This window comes from Chanodichthys erythropterus, chromosome 21 (genome assembly GCF_024489055.1).
Source record: "Chanodichthys erythropterus isolate Z2021 chromosome 21, ASM2448905v1, whole genome shotgun sequence".
NCBI lineage: Eukaryota > Metazoa > Chordata > Actinopteri > Cypriniformes > Xenocyprididae > Chanodichthys > Chanodichthys erythropterus.
Window position 1 is genome coordinate 37,302,279 of NC_090241.1, and position 15,466 is coordinate 37,317,744.

General features: G+C 36.7%; 1 protein-coding gene across 2 annotated transcripts; it reads left to right on the top strand.

Annotated features, from left to right (window-relative positions):
- The first annotated feature begins 1,472 nt into the window (after positions 1–1,472).
- On the top strand, positions 1,473–14,169 carry soat2 (sterol O-acyltransferase 2). 2 transcript variants are annotated; one of them, XM_067373674.1, is made up of 16 exons: positions 1,473–1,524; positions 2,801–2,959; positions 3,035–3,087; positions 5,132–5,265; positions 5,363–5,413; positions 7,559–7,666; positions 7,742–8,024; positions 8,618–8,693; positions 8,797–8,881; positions 8,970–9,015; positions 9,598–9,727; positions 10,039–10,136; positions 10,307–10,405; positions 10,491–10,626; positions 10,752–10,897; positions 13,078–14,169. In XM_067373674.1, the coding sequence occupies exons 2-16, from the start codon at positions 2,866–2,868 to the stop codon at positions 13,123–13,125; spliced, it is 1,587 nt and encodes a 528-aa protein (XP_067229775.1). In that variant the 5' UTR covers positions 1,473–1,524; positions 2,801–2,865; the 3' UTR covers positions 13,126–14,169. The 2 variants fall into 2 exon arrangements, with proteins under 2 accessions (XP_067229775.1, XP_067229774.1); XM_067373673.1 differs by having other exon boundaries at positions 1,491–1,524; positions 2,829–2,959.
- The last annotated feature ends 1,297 nt before the right edge of the window (positions 14,170–15,466 follow it).

Consider the following 15,466-nt stretch of genomic DNA (forward strand, 5'->3'; position numbering starts at 1 on the left):
TATTACTAGAGAAAATGCAGAATCAAAATTCAGTGATAAATGAGGACATGCAGATATTCTAATGAAAAAAGCATGTGATCTGAGATAAATGCGTTTCCTGAGAACGACCCAGAATCCGTCTGATGCGGAATCGTCTACATTAGTGTGTTATGATCAAATTCTGTAGCTATTTTTCTGTAGCTGTAACTATTTTTATACTCATATTTAAAGGACAGAGTAGCTTTTGTTGCGATTTGTATGCATTATTTATGTTATCAGTATCGTTGGATAAAGAAAATAACTTTATTATTACCTGTAATAACGAACTCTACAGAGAACTGAAGCTCGTTTCTGCCACAGAATAAAATATAAAAAGGTAATAGCGACTGTTTCTCTCGCATTTCTGAGAAAAAGCTGCAATTACCCTTTTCATTTTTGTAATTTGTGGCAGAAACGAGCTTCCATAAGAGACATTCGATAATAAAAGATTAAAAATATTACGAATTCTACTCAGTAGATCAGATTGTTCCTAGAATCAGGATTTTATACATCATAAATGGAGTTGACATTTTATAAATTTAGATGTGTGAGAAACACACACACACACACGTGATCAGACACGTCACATCAGTTAGTGTGAACTCTGATCAGATACTGAGACATTCTTTTGTGTGTGTGTGTGGTCTGACCTTTGACCTGTCCACATCTTGATCTGTCAGTCAGGATAAGCGAGTCAGGTTACGAGAAGAATATATATTTTTGGTAACACTTTAAAGGTTCTGTAAGTGATTTCAGTCGTTCTGCAGCGTTCACTGAGGCTCGTCCAGTAACTCGTGAGCAGGAACAGGTTGATTAGATAACGCATTCATAAAGATATAATACATGTGGGCGTTTCTAACCTTAAAAAATACCGTTATTTAATATCTCATGAGGTTTCTGAACTAATTTTAAAGAGATTCTGTGCATCATCTTATTAAATGTGAATAATGGCACATGTGTGGTGAAGATCTATATGAAGGACTGGAGGATTTGTGTTATAATTTGCCTTTTTGTGTTTGGTTTTTGTCATGCATGATGGACAAACGGGCCTGTAGCAGAACTTTCCATTGAAAACGTTTCAATAAAGAGAATCCAGTTGATGAACATCAGTGTTTTCTGAATCTACACTCTTAAAAATTGATGTTTCCATAAAGAATCTTTTACGTTCACAGGGGAAAAAGTTAAAATGTTCTTCACACTAAAAAAACTATGATTCTTTGGGGAACCAAAAATGGTTCTTTGCTGTGAAAACCACCGTTTAGAGTAGAGAAATATGAAAAAAGTCCAAAAATATAAGATGAAAAATCTACAATGGAAAACATTCAAATAAAGGTAAGAAGAAATTCTGTACATACAGTAGAGTGACTGACAGCGAACAGAGGGTCAGCAGGGCAGATTCAGGGTAAACAGATCGATAACGGTGTGTAGAAGAACTGTGATCAAAGCTCACGTATAAACACTCGTACAGACGACAGAAACACTGAAGCTGAGGAGAGACCAGCGGAGGTGAGTCCATGATCAAGACTCATTTTCAGTCGTTAAAATCTTTATTACTTTAAATATATATAAGGGTGAATCTCATGAAATCAGTCAGGACATATTTCACTTCAAAAATAAATAATACGATAAATGAGGAAAACTTGTATTGTTCACAGAAAGCAAGTTTTAATATTACATGACAATCGTTTTTCCCTCCCAAATTCTTATTCAACAGAATTATGCCATATTTAATTGTACTGTTTAAACATCATGGTGCTACTTTCAGCATTGCTTTTAATTTGTGATAAGAAGTAATTTTACTGCAGAATAATACCATATTATAGTAATATTACAGTATATATATAATTGTTTTTCTTTGATTTTTGGTTGAAATATGATCATGAAGTCTTGTTAGGAACACTTTGCTTGATTGATTTGCTTTCTAATTGAAAACAAATTAAGATATTTTTGATGAAATCCATTGGCTCAGTGAGGCCTGCATAGCCAGCAATGACATTTCCTCTCTCAAGATCCATTAATGTACTAAAAACATATTTAAATCAGTTCATGTGAGTACAGTGGTTCAATATTAATATTATAAAGCCACAAACACAAAATGACGGCTTATTTAGTAATTGCCGGTTTCAAAACACTGCTTCAGGAAGCTTTGGAGCGTTATGAATCAGCATGTTGAATCAGCGGTTCGGACAAATATATAGTGGTTCATCAAAAATATCTTAATTTGTGTTCTGAAGATGAATGAAGATCTTACGGGTGTGGAACGACATTATTAATGACTTTATTTTCATTTTTGGGTGAAGAAGTAACTTCTGAATTATCTCCGGTTTCATCTCCAACATCATTTATTAGCCGTGAACATGAATTCGATTCATTATATCTGCTCCTGACTCTGATGCGTCTGTGAGACGAGCAGCGCTTCTCTCGGTTCAGTGAGTCTGAAGGTTACTGTCGGTCGTGAAGTGAACAGACCCTCCCCAGCCAAAGATCAGCTCTGTTTACATGCAGTGTTAGAGATCAGGGAATACAGCACAGGTAACTTCAGGTCATTTCTGCAGGGTTCAAAAGGTCATATGATGCATTAGAATGAAACATCAAGAGCTTGTTTCATCTCCACAGAACCAGAAACATAAAACATCATAATCCCAATAGATCAGCAGTTTCTGAAATACAACCACGTCACATTCAAAGCCACTTAAATCAGCTTTCCTCCACATTCTGATCGTCTTCAGTGTCTATATGCCTAAATGTAATGAAACATCAAGAGCTTGTTTCATCTCCACAGACAGAAGATGTGTTTGTTTCTATCTCAGACACTTCTGATCGATTAAACCCCTCAGCGACGTCACGATGTCATCACATGACAGCAGCGCGGTGCGCCGCACCGGTGGCCGGACAGCCGGTGGAAACCAGCGTCCCTCCGAGAACGGCTCGATCAGACAGCGTGAGTCTGCGCTGATCACATGATGCTTTGTTCTGCTCAGACAATGTACATGAATACTGTATTCTGTGTCTGCAGATGATAATCACACAAACATGAGAGAGAGGACACAGAGAGAGGAAGACATGCAGGTGAAAAACAACAGGATAATCCAGATTAAAAAAGACTGGAAAAAACCATTAGGTTTTTTTTTTTGTTTTTTAATTATTCAAAAAAATGTTATGGCAGTATATATATATATATATTGAAATTTATTTAAAAATTAGCAATTAAAATAATATATCCACATTTTTTAGGAGAGTTTGTGAGAGAATCTGATTGTTATGAAAATAAAAATAAATAAAGAAATAAATAAAGTCCCTACATATATATATATTATAAATTACTTACTATTAATAATTTTTATTTTAATTTTTTTTTTTAAATCAAGAAATATACACTGCCTGGCCAAAATAATAATAATAAAAAAAATAATAATAAAAACAATTTGGATTCAAGTATACTCAAAAAATAACTAAAAAAAAAAAAAAAAAATGAATAAAATTTACAATTTTCCATTGAAACCATAATATACTATAAAAACAATACATACTGGGTAATATTTGTTACAACAGGATAATCCAGTTTAAAAAAAGACTGGAAAAAATGTTTTGTTAAAAGAAAATTGATACCATTAGTATTTTTTTTTTTTTTTTTTGTCTTTTAATTATTCAAAAAATGTTATGGCAGTATATCATTTTATTTCAAAATTTGCAATTAAAATAATATATCCACATTTTTCAGGAGAATTTGTGAGAGAATAAATAAAATAATTAAAAAAATAAAGTCCCTACATATATATACACGTATATAAAACTTACTATTAATAATTTTTTTAAAAATCTTAGATATAATTGAAGTATTTTTATGAAGAAATAAAAACTGCCTGGCCAAAAAGTAAAAAAATAATAAATAAATAATAAAAAAAAAAAGTATCACTGTTTGGATTCAAGTATACTCTAAAAAATAACTGTAAAAAAATGAATAAAGTTTACAATTTTCCATTGAAACCATAATATATTATATATTATTATATATTATATATATTATTTGTTGTTTTAGAGCAAGTTACCTACAGGCTACTTTCTTGAAAATGACAAATATTACCCAAAATGCATTGTTTTTATGGTATATTAGTGTTTCGATGGAAAACTGTATTTTACTATGTAAGTGTTATTCATTTTTTTACAGTTATAACTGCTTAAGAAGGATTAGATCATTATTATGGCCCCGGTATACTTTCAAACGAAATCGAAGAAGAACTGATGTGACGTCATTTCGAACAAAATCAGGCCAAAGCGAAGTTCGTTTTGTGTTCTTTTTGGAAGTTCGAAACGGCTTGCCAAAGTGAACTATCAGGAAAAGTTCGCTCCAGCTGCAAAACACCTTCGTACTGCCATTGGTCAGTGACGATAACGTATCAGGAGGCGTGCGCTGAGGCTCCGCCTTCTCTCGCGTGGGACGCATCTTTGACTTTGACAAGTTCGTCGAGGTAAGATCTCTGCGGGTGAAAACATGAACACACTGGATAGCCGCTTTATAGTACAAAATGAAGTTGTGCTTGTAAAAAAATGAGGCACTGACACTGTTTCTCATGTTTGATGCTGTAAAGCTGCTTGATTTTAATCAATCTATTGAATAAAGTGCGATATGAAGACGTCACGTGACTGGAGCGCTAATTTGCAGAGCTCATGCTAACATACCCATGTTCGTTTACAGTATATCGCTGGTCACGCTTTTCGAACTTCGTTTTACCCCTAAAAGAAGAACGAAAAAGAACTTCGTTTGAAGTATACCGGGGCCTTTACTGTGATTATGTTTCTAGCATGGAGGACACTTTACAGTGTTCAACTCTTGCATCGTCATACAAGATCTTGACCAAAAACTGATGCACCTCCTGATGGAAGTAACTTCACAGCATTTATGACAATGCAAGAGGTGAGCACTGTGTAAAGTCTCCTCCAGCACAACCCTTTGACTGACACAGTCTGAGGTCTAAGATCAGCTTGACTAGAGCTCCTCCAGCAGGGTTTAATGGAGCAGGTATTGCTGTAGCTGATGTTCTGATCATGTGACACTGCTCCATCACATGATCTGATCATGTGACACTGCTCCGTCACGTCTGTTTCCGAGCAGAGGATGAAAGCGGCGGTGATCAGACACGTTCAGACTCAGGTGAATGAGGCGTTGGAGCGAGCGCTCACAGACTCGATGCAGTCTCTGTCCACAAACACACAAACACACACGGATGAGACAGGAACCGACAACAGGTGAGAGCTGCTGTGATGTCACATCCTGCCAATCAGTTGTCATGCAGAAGGTGTTACGCTCTGGAAAATGTTTCTGCTCATATATTTTGATTTTCAGGCACAAACTGGAGCAGGGGAAGGTGTTTATAGCCAGATGCTCACTGCTGGAGTAAGTACTATTAGTGCCGATTATGAAGTCGATCGATGATAAAAGAGGTGAAAAAATCCAGCCACCTTATCAATCACATAGCAACACCCTAGCAACCACCCAGAGACTCAGCCTATTATTATTATTACATCATTATATTAATATAATTCTATGATTATAGCTACTATCAGTATAGATTTGTCAAACTGTTCTTGACTAACGTGCGATCAAATTTTACGTAGCGTTCACAAAAATGGACATTAGGCTGTATCTCGACAATGCTTTATCGTATTTAGACCAAACTTGGTATGTGTCATCACAAACATGACCTGAGGCTACATGCGCCACCTACTGGCCGATAAGAAAAATAGCTATTTTTGCTTTAACTTCTGAACGGCTTGCCCAAAAATCATAAAATTGGTCACATGCCGAGTGAATTGATATCCAATTTTCCATGGCAATGTAAAATGTTGTACTTTATTAACGCATCGTTACGGAACTCGGTATGGATCATCAGCACGATGCCCTGAAGGACCCTGAGACGTTTAGGACCAGCACCACCTAGTGGTGAATACAAAAATATGTACATGCAACCCTAACTTTGATGACTCACGAGAGTCATCTCCTTAGATTCCTGAATCTTTCCCGAGTCCAATGATACCAAACGTGCAAAGTTTTGCTTTATGGTTAGTGCAACGTTGCGATTTAACATTTAAACAACTTTCATCGCCTCATTTTTTGTGCGCTCATAAATGTAAATGTCTATAATTGAGATATTTTCACCGAAATTGACACTTATGTATGGGCTGAAGACACATTAAAAAATTGGCGTGATTGCATCACTTGGTGGCGCTATAATTGAACAAAACATGATTTTGCCGCTAACTTCAATACAGTATTATGATATAAAATGCTATACTTTACGAATTCATTGGTGTATCATTACGAAACTCGGTATGTGCCATCAGCACCAGGCCCTGAAGGTACTCAAAAGTTTCAAGACAGCGCCACCTTGTGGTCAAAAGTGAGGCTGTATCTCCGCAACGCTTTATCATATTCAGACCAAACTTGGTATGTGTTATCACAAACATGACCTGACGCTACATGCACCACCTACTGGTCCGGAGATACGAAAATTGTTATTTTTGCTTATAACTTCTGAACGGTTTGCCCAAAAATCATAAAATTGGTTATATTCGGGGCCGCATGCAGAGTCAAATGATATCCAATTTTCCCATATCAGCCATGTAAAATGTTTTTTATGTTATTTTATTAACGCATCTTTACGGAGCTCGGTATGGGTCATCAGCATGATGCGCTGAAGGACCCTGAGAAGTTTAGGACCAGTGCCACCTAGTGGTGAAAACAAAAATATGTTCATGCTAACCTTAACTTTAAAGACTCACGGGAGTCATCTGCTTAGATTCCTGAATCTTTCCAGAGTCCAACGATACCAAACGCTTTGCTTTATGGTTAGTGAAACGTTGCGATTTAACATTTAAACAACTTTCGTCGCCCATGGGTCATTTTTTGTGCGCTCATAAATGTAAATGTCTATAATTGAGATATTTTCACCGAAATTGACACTTATGTATGGGCTGAAGACACATAGAAAAAATTGGCGTGATTGCATCACTTGGTGGCGCTATAATTGAACAAAACATGATTTTGCCGCTAACTTCAATACAGTATTATGATATAAAATGCTATACTTTATGAATTCATTGGTGTATCATTACGAAACTCGGTATGTGCCATCAGCACCAGGCCCTGAAGGTACTCAAAGTTTCAAGACAGCGCCACCTTGTGGTCAAAAGTGAGGCTGTATCTCCGCAACGCTTTATCATATTCAGACCGAACTTTCTGTGCATCATTGACACCTTACTGTGACCACGCCACAACAGTTTGGACACAGTGCCACCTATTGGTCGAATGTGATAAACCATTAAATAATATTACTAGTCATTGTATTTATACTTTTTCAGCCTACAATCATCTTAAAATGTCTTTAATTGCTCAATGCTGCAGTTGGTCTGACTTTCCCAGCCAGGGTGGCGTGAATTATCGTGCCTTCTTTGCGCTTGGCCACTTAATTGCTGCTTGCAGCTATATTTATTATCATTATTAATATTTTAACCAAAGGACAACCTGTTCTTCTCTCTCCAGTGAGTTATTTGAGATCAGTCACATCAGGACCATCTACCACATGTTCATCGCTGCTCTATTCCTGTTTGTCATGAGCACTTTAGCAGTGGACTACATCGACCATGGCAGGTGAGTGTGCATATAGCATCAAAAACAGACAATTACACTGAAATATTCCTGACAGCGAGTGTTTGTATATTTCAGGCTGGTTCTGGACTTTGATCTGTTTTATTACGCGTTCGGTCAGTTGAATACGGTCATCTGGGCCTGGACGCTCATGTTCGGCTACACTCTGCTCGGGCCGTACCACGTTCTGCGCGTTTGGGGCGGACTGTATCACAGCAGCCGCTGGAGGACGTGTGTGTCAGCGGGGTCAGCGCTCGTACTGTGTGCGGCTCAGATGAGCATGCTGGGAATATTTCCAGTGTATGTCATCCTGCATTATCAGCTGCCACCCGCATCACGATTCATCATCATATTAGAACAGGTACTGTATACTCAAAATACTTCAATTATGAAATTACATATACAGTTGCAATAAAAAGTATGCGATATCTTACTCAGGACAGTACTAAATAAAAAATAACATGCATTTTGTATGATCTCTCTTATTTTATTAAAATTATTCACATTTTCACAGATTCTGCAAGTGGTTCACATACTTTTCATGCAATTGTATATGCAATATATATAAATGTATATACATGTAATTTAATAAATTATATCATATAATATTTAATGCGTCATTACATCAAATACTGTAAAGATAGACATTTAATATATTAATGGATAACTAACCGGGTTTTAATAATATTGTGCCAGAATCAAAGCAGTGGTTTGTGCCAACGATGACCAAAGTCTGCTGCCCTTTGCCAAATTAAATAAATCACAAAATTATTGGCAGCATATCATGCATATCAAAACAGTAACACTCAAATAGAGCAGAGGTCAGGGAAGAGGTCAGCGGCCTAACGGACAAAACTGGGCAGATACATTTTGACTAACAGAGAACTGAACCCGTAGTTTGTGAGTCGAGATGTTTTCTCATGTCTGTGTGCAAATCCTGCTTTTACTCCACAGATCAGATTTTTAATGAAGAGTTACTCGTTTATCCGTGAAACCACACCAGCCGTCCTCAAACACACGCCACAGAAGGGTAAAGCTGTGAAAACCTACTGACACGCTTCAGATTCTGACTGCAGAAAGAAAAAGTTTTATATACTGAAACACAGCTGATCTCCACGTCTGTTTTTCCCCAGATGAATCGCTACGGTATCCGTCCCTGTCCAGCTATCTGTACTTCCTGTTTTGCCCGACTCTGATCTACCGTGAGGTCTACCCGCGGTAAACGCCTCTTGTTGTGCCGTACAACTGTATTACATCTTGACAGACTTAAAAATCAATATCCTCACTGTTTGTTGTTCCCTTTCAGAAACCCGTACATCAGATGGAACTACGTTGGCATGAACTGTCTAAAGGTGGGATTGACTAACACATGCCTGGGTCATATTTCACCCAAAAAAATGTAATCAAAAATAAGAAATCGTATTTTGCACAAAGAAAAAAAAGTTTGTTTTGAATTGTAATATTTTCATGGTAATGACACACATTCCCCCCTCAGTCAGTCAAAATCAACAATTTATATTTTTTAAATAGCACAAATTAAATTTAGCGGATAGGTGTCAGGACCAAAATATAAATAAACTAAGAAATAAAAAATAAAATTAAAAAAGGTCTGCAGATGGTTTTATACTCAATCTGTCAGTATTATCAGGTGTTTAATTGTCTAATTAAAAATAATAATAAAAAAAAAATTATATATATATATATATATTGAAACAAAATTAATATTTAGTGTATATTTAACATAAAAAAAAAAAAATATATATATATATATATATATATATATATATATATATATATATATATATACATATTGGTGTCAAATGTGCCACAATACAAAATATAACTGTATAATTTGTAAATTGTATAACTGTCAGAAAAGCAGTGTTAGTTTCATGAGATTCGCCCACCTCTCGTGTTCCTCTGTCTCCTCACAGATCTTGGCCAGTCTGTTCTATCTGTACTTCATCCTGGTGCGCTTGTGCATCCCTGTGTTTAGGAACAAGAGCAACCAGCCGTTCAGCACACGCACGCTCATCCTGGCGCTCTTCCACGCCGCTTTCCCAGGTACGGTGTAAGGCTTCTGCAAGAGTTTCACACACACACACACACACACACACACACACACACACACACACACACACACACACACACACACAGAGTCAACAAGAAATAAAAATGTACTTTCTTACTACATGTTTCTGATCCAATTCATCAGTACAAACTATTCATTAACTTTAATCAAAATGCAATAATTCACCTCTGGAACAACTTTCCATTTCGGATGATGTCACCTGGGATGTGCAGACTATTAGTTAATATTAAGAAATAACTTTAGCATTGAATTTCTCAGGCGGTGTGTGTGATTTTATGTTCAGGGATGCTCATATTCATGTTGGGCTTCTACGCATTTCTGCACTGTTGGCTCAACACTTTCGCTGAGATTCTGCGTTTCGCTGACCGGATGTTTTACAAAGTAAGTGAACTCTAGTAGTTTTCTACTATATTCTATTTAATATTTTCTCCATATAAACATAGAAAAGTTGGAAACGCTTCACAATAAGGTTCCATTTGTTAACATTAGTTCACATGAACAATGAAAAATCATTCTAAAGCATTTAGGGAGTGTCTCACGTCTCTCATCAGGACTGGTGGAACTCGACTTCCTTTTCCAATTATTACCGCACATGGAACATCGTTGTCCACGACTGGCTTTATTACTACGGCTACAGAGACTTCCTCTGGGTGAGAACGGACACTCCTAAATCTCTCCTGAAATGCGTGTCGTGTTTTAATATCTCTGACCATGAATCTCTGCTGAACCCCTCAGCTGTCAGGCTCTAAACTCCGCTCGCTGGCCACACTCTCTGTTTTTGGCGTCTCTGCACTAGTTCATGAGTACGCCTTCACCATGGGCTTCGGATTCTTCTATCCGGTGATGTTCTGTACATTCGCGGGTATCGGTGGTAAGAGAGCAAGAGAACCTGTTGCTGAACATACAGAACTGAATTATGAAAATTCTGATCTCAGTCAATGCATTTCTAAAACTTTCACAAACAGTCATGCAGAGTTTACCTTTTCACCTTTCCAGTGGTGTTTAACTTCGCCATGAACGACAAACGGAAGAGTCCGGTGTGGAACATCATCATGTGGACGTGTCTGTTCATCGGTCAGGGCATCCATGTCTGTCTGTACTGTCTGGAGTGGTACGCGCAGATTCACTGCCCGCGAACTGGGGTAAGAACTGAACAGTACGGAAGCTTGCTTCCGCCAAGGTATAAAAAATTATAAATTTTTTTTTTTAATTAAAAAAAAAAAAGAAAGAAAAAAAAAAGATAACCGCAGCTTTTCTCTCAAAATTCTTTTTCCCTCCATTTTGTTTACATCTCGCAATTTCGAATTTTTCTTTTCATAATCCCAAGTTTACATCTCGCAATTCCAATTTTTTTCCTCGTAATCCAGCGTTACCATCTCACAATTCCGGCCTTTTTCCTCGTAATCCAGAGTTAACATTTTGCAATTCCGACTTTTTTCTCGCAATCCCGAGTTTACATCTCGCAATTCCAACTTTTTTTCTTGTAATCCCGAGTTTACACTTCGCAATTCCGACTTTTTTTCCTTGTAATCCCGAGTTCACAGCTCACAATTCAGACTTTTTCTTGTAATCCAGAGTTAACATTTTGCAATTCCGACTTTTTTCTCGCAATCCCGAGTTTACATCTCGCAATTCCAACTTTTTTCCTTGTAATCCCGAGTTCACAGCTCACAATTCAGACTTTTTCTTGTAATCCAGAGTTAACATTTTGCAATTCAGACTTTTTCTTGTAATCCAGAGTTAACATTTTGCAATTCAGACTTTTTTCTTGTAAACCCGAGTTTACATCTCGCAATTCCAACTTTTTTTCAAGTAATTCCGAGTTTACATATCACAATTCCGACTTTTTCTTGTAATCCTAAATTTACATCTCGCAATTCCGACTTTTTTCAAGTAATCCCGAGTTTACATCTCGCAATTCCAACTTTTTTTCTCGTAATCCAGAGTAAACATTTTGCAATTCAGACTTTTTTCCTCACAATCCCAAGTTTACATCTCACAATTCAGACTTTTTTCTTGTAATCCAGAGTTAACATTTTGCAATTCAGACTTTTTTCTTGTAATCCCGAGTTTACATCTCGCAATTCAGACTTTTTTCTTGTAATCCAGAGTTAACATTTTGCAATTCAGACTTTTTTCTAGTAATCCTGAGTTTACATCTCGCAATTCCAACTTTTTTTCTCGTAATCCAGAGTAAACATTTTGCAATTCAGACTTTTTTCCTCACAATCCCAAGTTTACATCTCACAATTCAGACTTTTTTCTTGTAATCCAGAGTTAACATTTTGCAATTCAGACTTTTTTCTTGTAATCCCGAGTTTACATCTCGCAATTCAGACTTTTTTCTTGTAATCCCGAGTTTACATCTCGCAATTCCAACTTTTTTTCTAGTAATTACGAATTTACATATCACAATTCCGACTTTTTCTTGTAATCCTAAATTTACATCTCGCAATTCCGACTTTTTTCTAGTAATCCCGAGTTCACATCTCGCAATTCTGACTTTTTTCCTAGTAATCCCGAGTTTACATCTCGCAATTCCGACTTTTTTTCTCGTAATCCAGAGTAAACATTTTGCAATTCCAACTTTTTTCCTCACAATCCCGAGTTTACATCTCACAATTCAGACTTTTCCCCCCTAGGTTTACAGAGTTTACACATCAAAGTTGACGTTTTTTCTCTCGTAATTGTTTTTTGTTGTTTCCTCCAATTGCAATTACCTTTTTTTATTTTTTTATTCTGTGGCAGAAATAAGTTTCCACACGCCAGAACCCACTTCACTGTATCACTGCAGGATTCCCCGGTCCTCTTTAATCGCTGCACAAGGCCAAAGTTCCCAAGCGCACAATAAAAACTTTGATTAATGGATCACTGTTTGATCACGAAGGCTCAAAGTGCAGATGCCTCACGATTGACAGTGACGATTAAGTTCTGTGTCCAGGATTAGGTCACAAGAGCAGCAAAGCTAACTGAAAAACACAGACAGATGGTGTACGATGTGGTAACAGCTCAGAAATAAAGCAGAACAATTTTGAAAGCTATATAAAGTTATGAAATAAGAGATAGCAGAATAGAGGTGGCAAAAAACGTTATAGAACTGTACAAATGGTATTTTAAAAAAATTAAACAACATCCACTTGGTGGCACTGCAGGGTCACTTTGAGCAAATCACCCTTTCAATGCAAGTCAAAAGAGTTTGGTAAAAAAAAAATAGTTGGTAACAATTTACTATAAGGTTGTTAAATATTGTGTTTGCTCTCTCTTCAGAGTACAGTAATGCCATAAATCATATTTAACAAGTGTTTGCATTTTCTCAAAACAGACAAGCTTCTGGGAGCTAGTGACGCCACGATCATGGACGTGTAGTTAGCAGTGACATCTGAACGCTCTCAGTGACCGACATCAGCCTCTTCAGCAGCATCAATATTTGCCTCTGTTAATTACCATGTGTGCTTTGTGGGGGATCAGGCATGACACACTGTGCTATTTGAGACGCATTATGAAATGTGTTACATAACATACTTGAAATGACATTCACATGCTTAATGAAGCACTTCAGCTTCTCTGTAAATGCTGCTTACTTTAATTGAATGTTCTTAACTTCATGAGTGTTTATATTTTAATGAATGTAATAATGCACATTATTACAAAAAAGTTATACATTCATAGTACTTTAAGCTTATGGAACATAGCACATGCAATCATTTTATATCCTCAATTTATATTGTGTTCTGAAAATACAAAACCTATAAAATCATATATATATGGTAACTTTACAATAAGGTCTATTAGTTAATGTTACTTAAAGCATTAACTAACAATGAGCAATACATTTGTTGCAGTATGTACAGTATTAATCTTTGTTAATGTTAGTTAATAAAAACAACTGTTCATTGTTAGTTTTAACAATGCATGCAAGTAACAGTGCATGTTACTGAGGCTACAAAGAGATTAATCGTCCTGAAACGCACTTTAAGCATTTATGGCTGTCAGTGTTCGTGCATCTCATGTGCAGACCCATTAATGTCTGGTTTCTCTTGCATTATCATGTTTAATCATAATTAAATATATCTGCAAGCAGCAAATAAGGGGCCAAGCACAACAGAAGCAAACAAGGAAGCTAGTAGCAGACCAACAATGTCATAATGGACTGTAATAGCAACTGAGACAAAGACACTGCATGTCAATTTTGAAGTCAGTAAGACCAACAGTACTGTAGTTACAGCCAGTTTCATATTTTGTTCAATTATAGCGCCACCAAGAGGCGCAGTCCACCACTTTTTTGCGTGTGTCCTCAGAGTGCCCCCATACATAAGTGTGCCAAATTTGGTGAAAATATCTCATTTCATTTAGGAGTTATAGACATTTATATGTATGAACACATAAAAAATTACCCACACCTGACTTTGAGTGCATTTTTTTGCCACTTACTATCAAAATTTCGAAGATATTCACAAATGTTGTTTAAATGCTAAATCACAACGTTTCACTAACCATAAGGCGAAACCTATCATGTTTGGTATCGATGGACTCGGCAAAGATTCAGGAAACCAAGGAGATGAAAATAACATGAAAATAAGTCAGCCACACTCAAAGATATTTGATTTTACCACTAGGTGGCTCTGATCCGAAACTTATCAGACACCTTCAGGGCATCGACGACCCATACAGAGATTCGTAATGATCAGATCATTTTCAGACCACGATGACAAAAAGTTGTGGAATTCAAGTTGCGCGCAAACACATTTTAAGTAATGCATGAATGTATCATGCATTACTTAAAATGTGTTTGCGCGCAACTTGAATTCCACAACTTTTTGTCATCGTGGTCTGAAAATGATCTGGTTCAATTTTCGTGAAAATCAGAACAACGGCCTAGGAGGAGTTCGAAAAAGTAGGTTTTTCAGAAAATTCTAAATGGCAGGAAAATCTTTATGACAGAAAATAACGTCACACGGTGCAGTTGAGCCAGTGAATTTTGTTCCTAACACTTATGGTTCAAAAGTTATTAGCAAAACATGAGTGAAATTTTGAACAGGTGGTGGCGCTACAGGCATTGATTTAAAGACTCCAAAATCGGTTTGATTAATGTTGGGACTGAGCTCCATCAGTGTGCCAAATTTCATAACTTTCCCCCAAACGCTCTGGAAGAAGAACGCCAACAGATACAATAAGTGCCCCTAATAAACATGTGTGACCTTCTGTATAGTTCTAAACTGATACATATTGTTACATTTTTGTTTCGACACGATATATAGTTACACCCCTAACACTTTTAATCTTTTAGCAGAAGCTGACTAAAATGAGGAACAATCACATAAAGAAATAAAACTTGAGATACTAAAAAGGCAGTTTCAAGAATAAACCAGACTAATGCAGAAGCTAAAATGCAGAAAAAGACAGAACTTTTTTGAACAATGTATTTAAAAGGAGGAAGAAGTGCTTTGTTCCTCAGGAACGTGGGGTTTTTGAGACGTGACAATTTCAGGAGCTCATTTAAGAGAGGCCGTTCAGAACGTGCGAATGGTCAATATGTTCCCGCTGTTTGACTTTAGCAGTTTCTATGGAGAGGTTGCCAGGTGATGATGTCACCACACACCACCGCATCAGAATACGATGCAAATTAATGAGTGCAAAACACACGGAAAACGACGTAGCACTAGATCACATGCAACTTTCTGACTGTGTGTCAAACAATAATCTGAAACTCT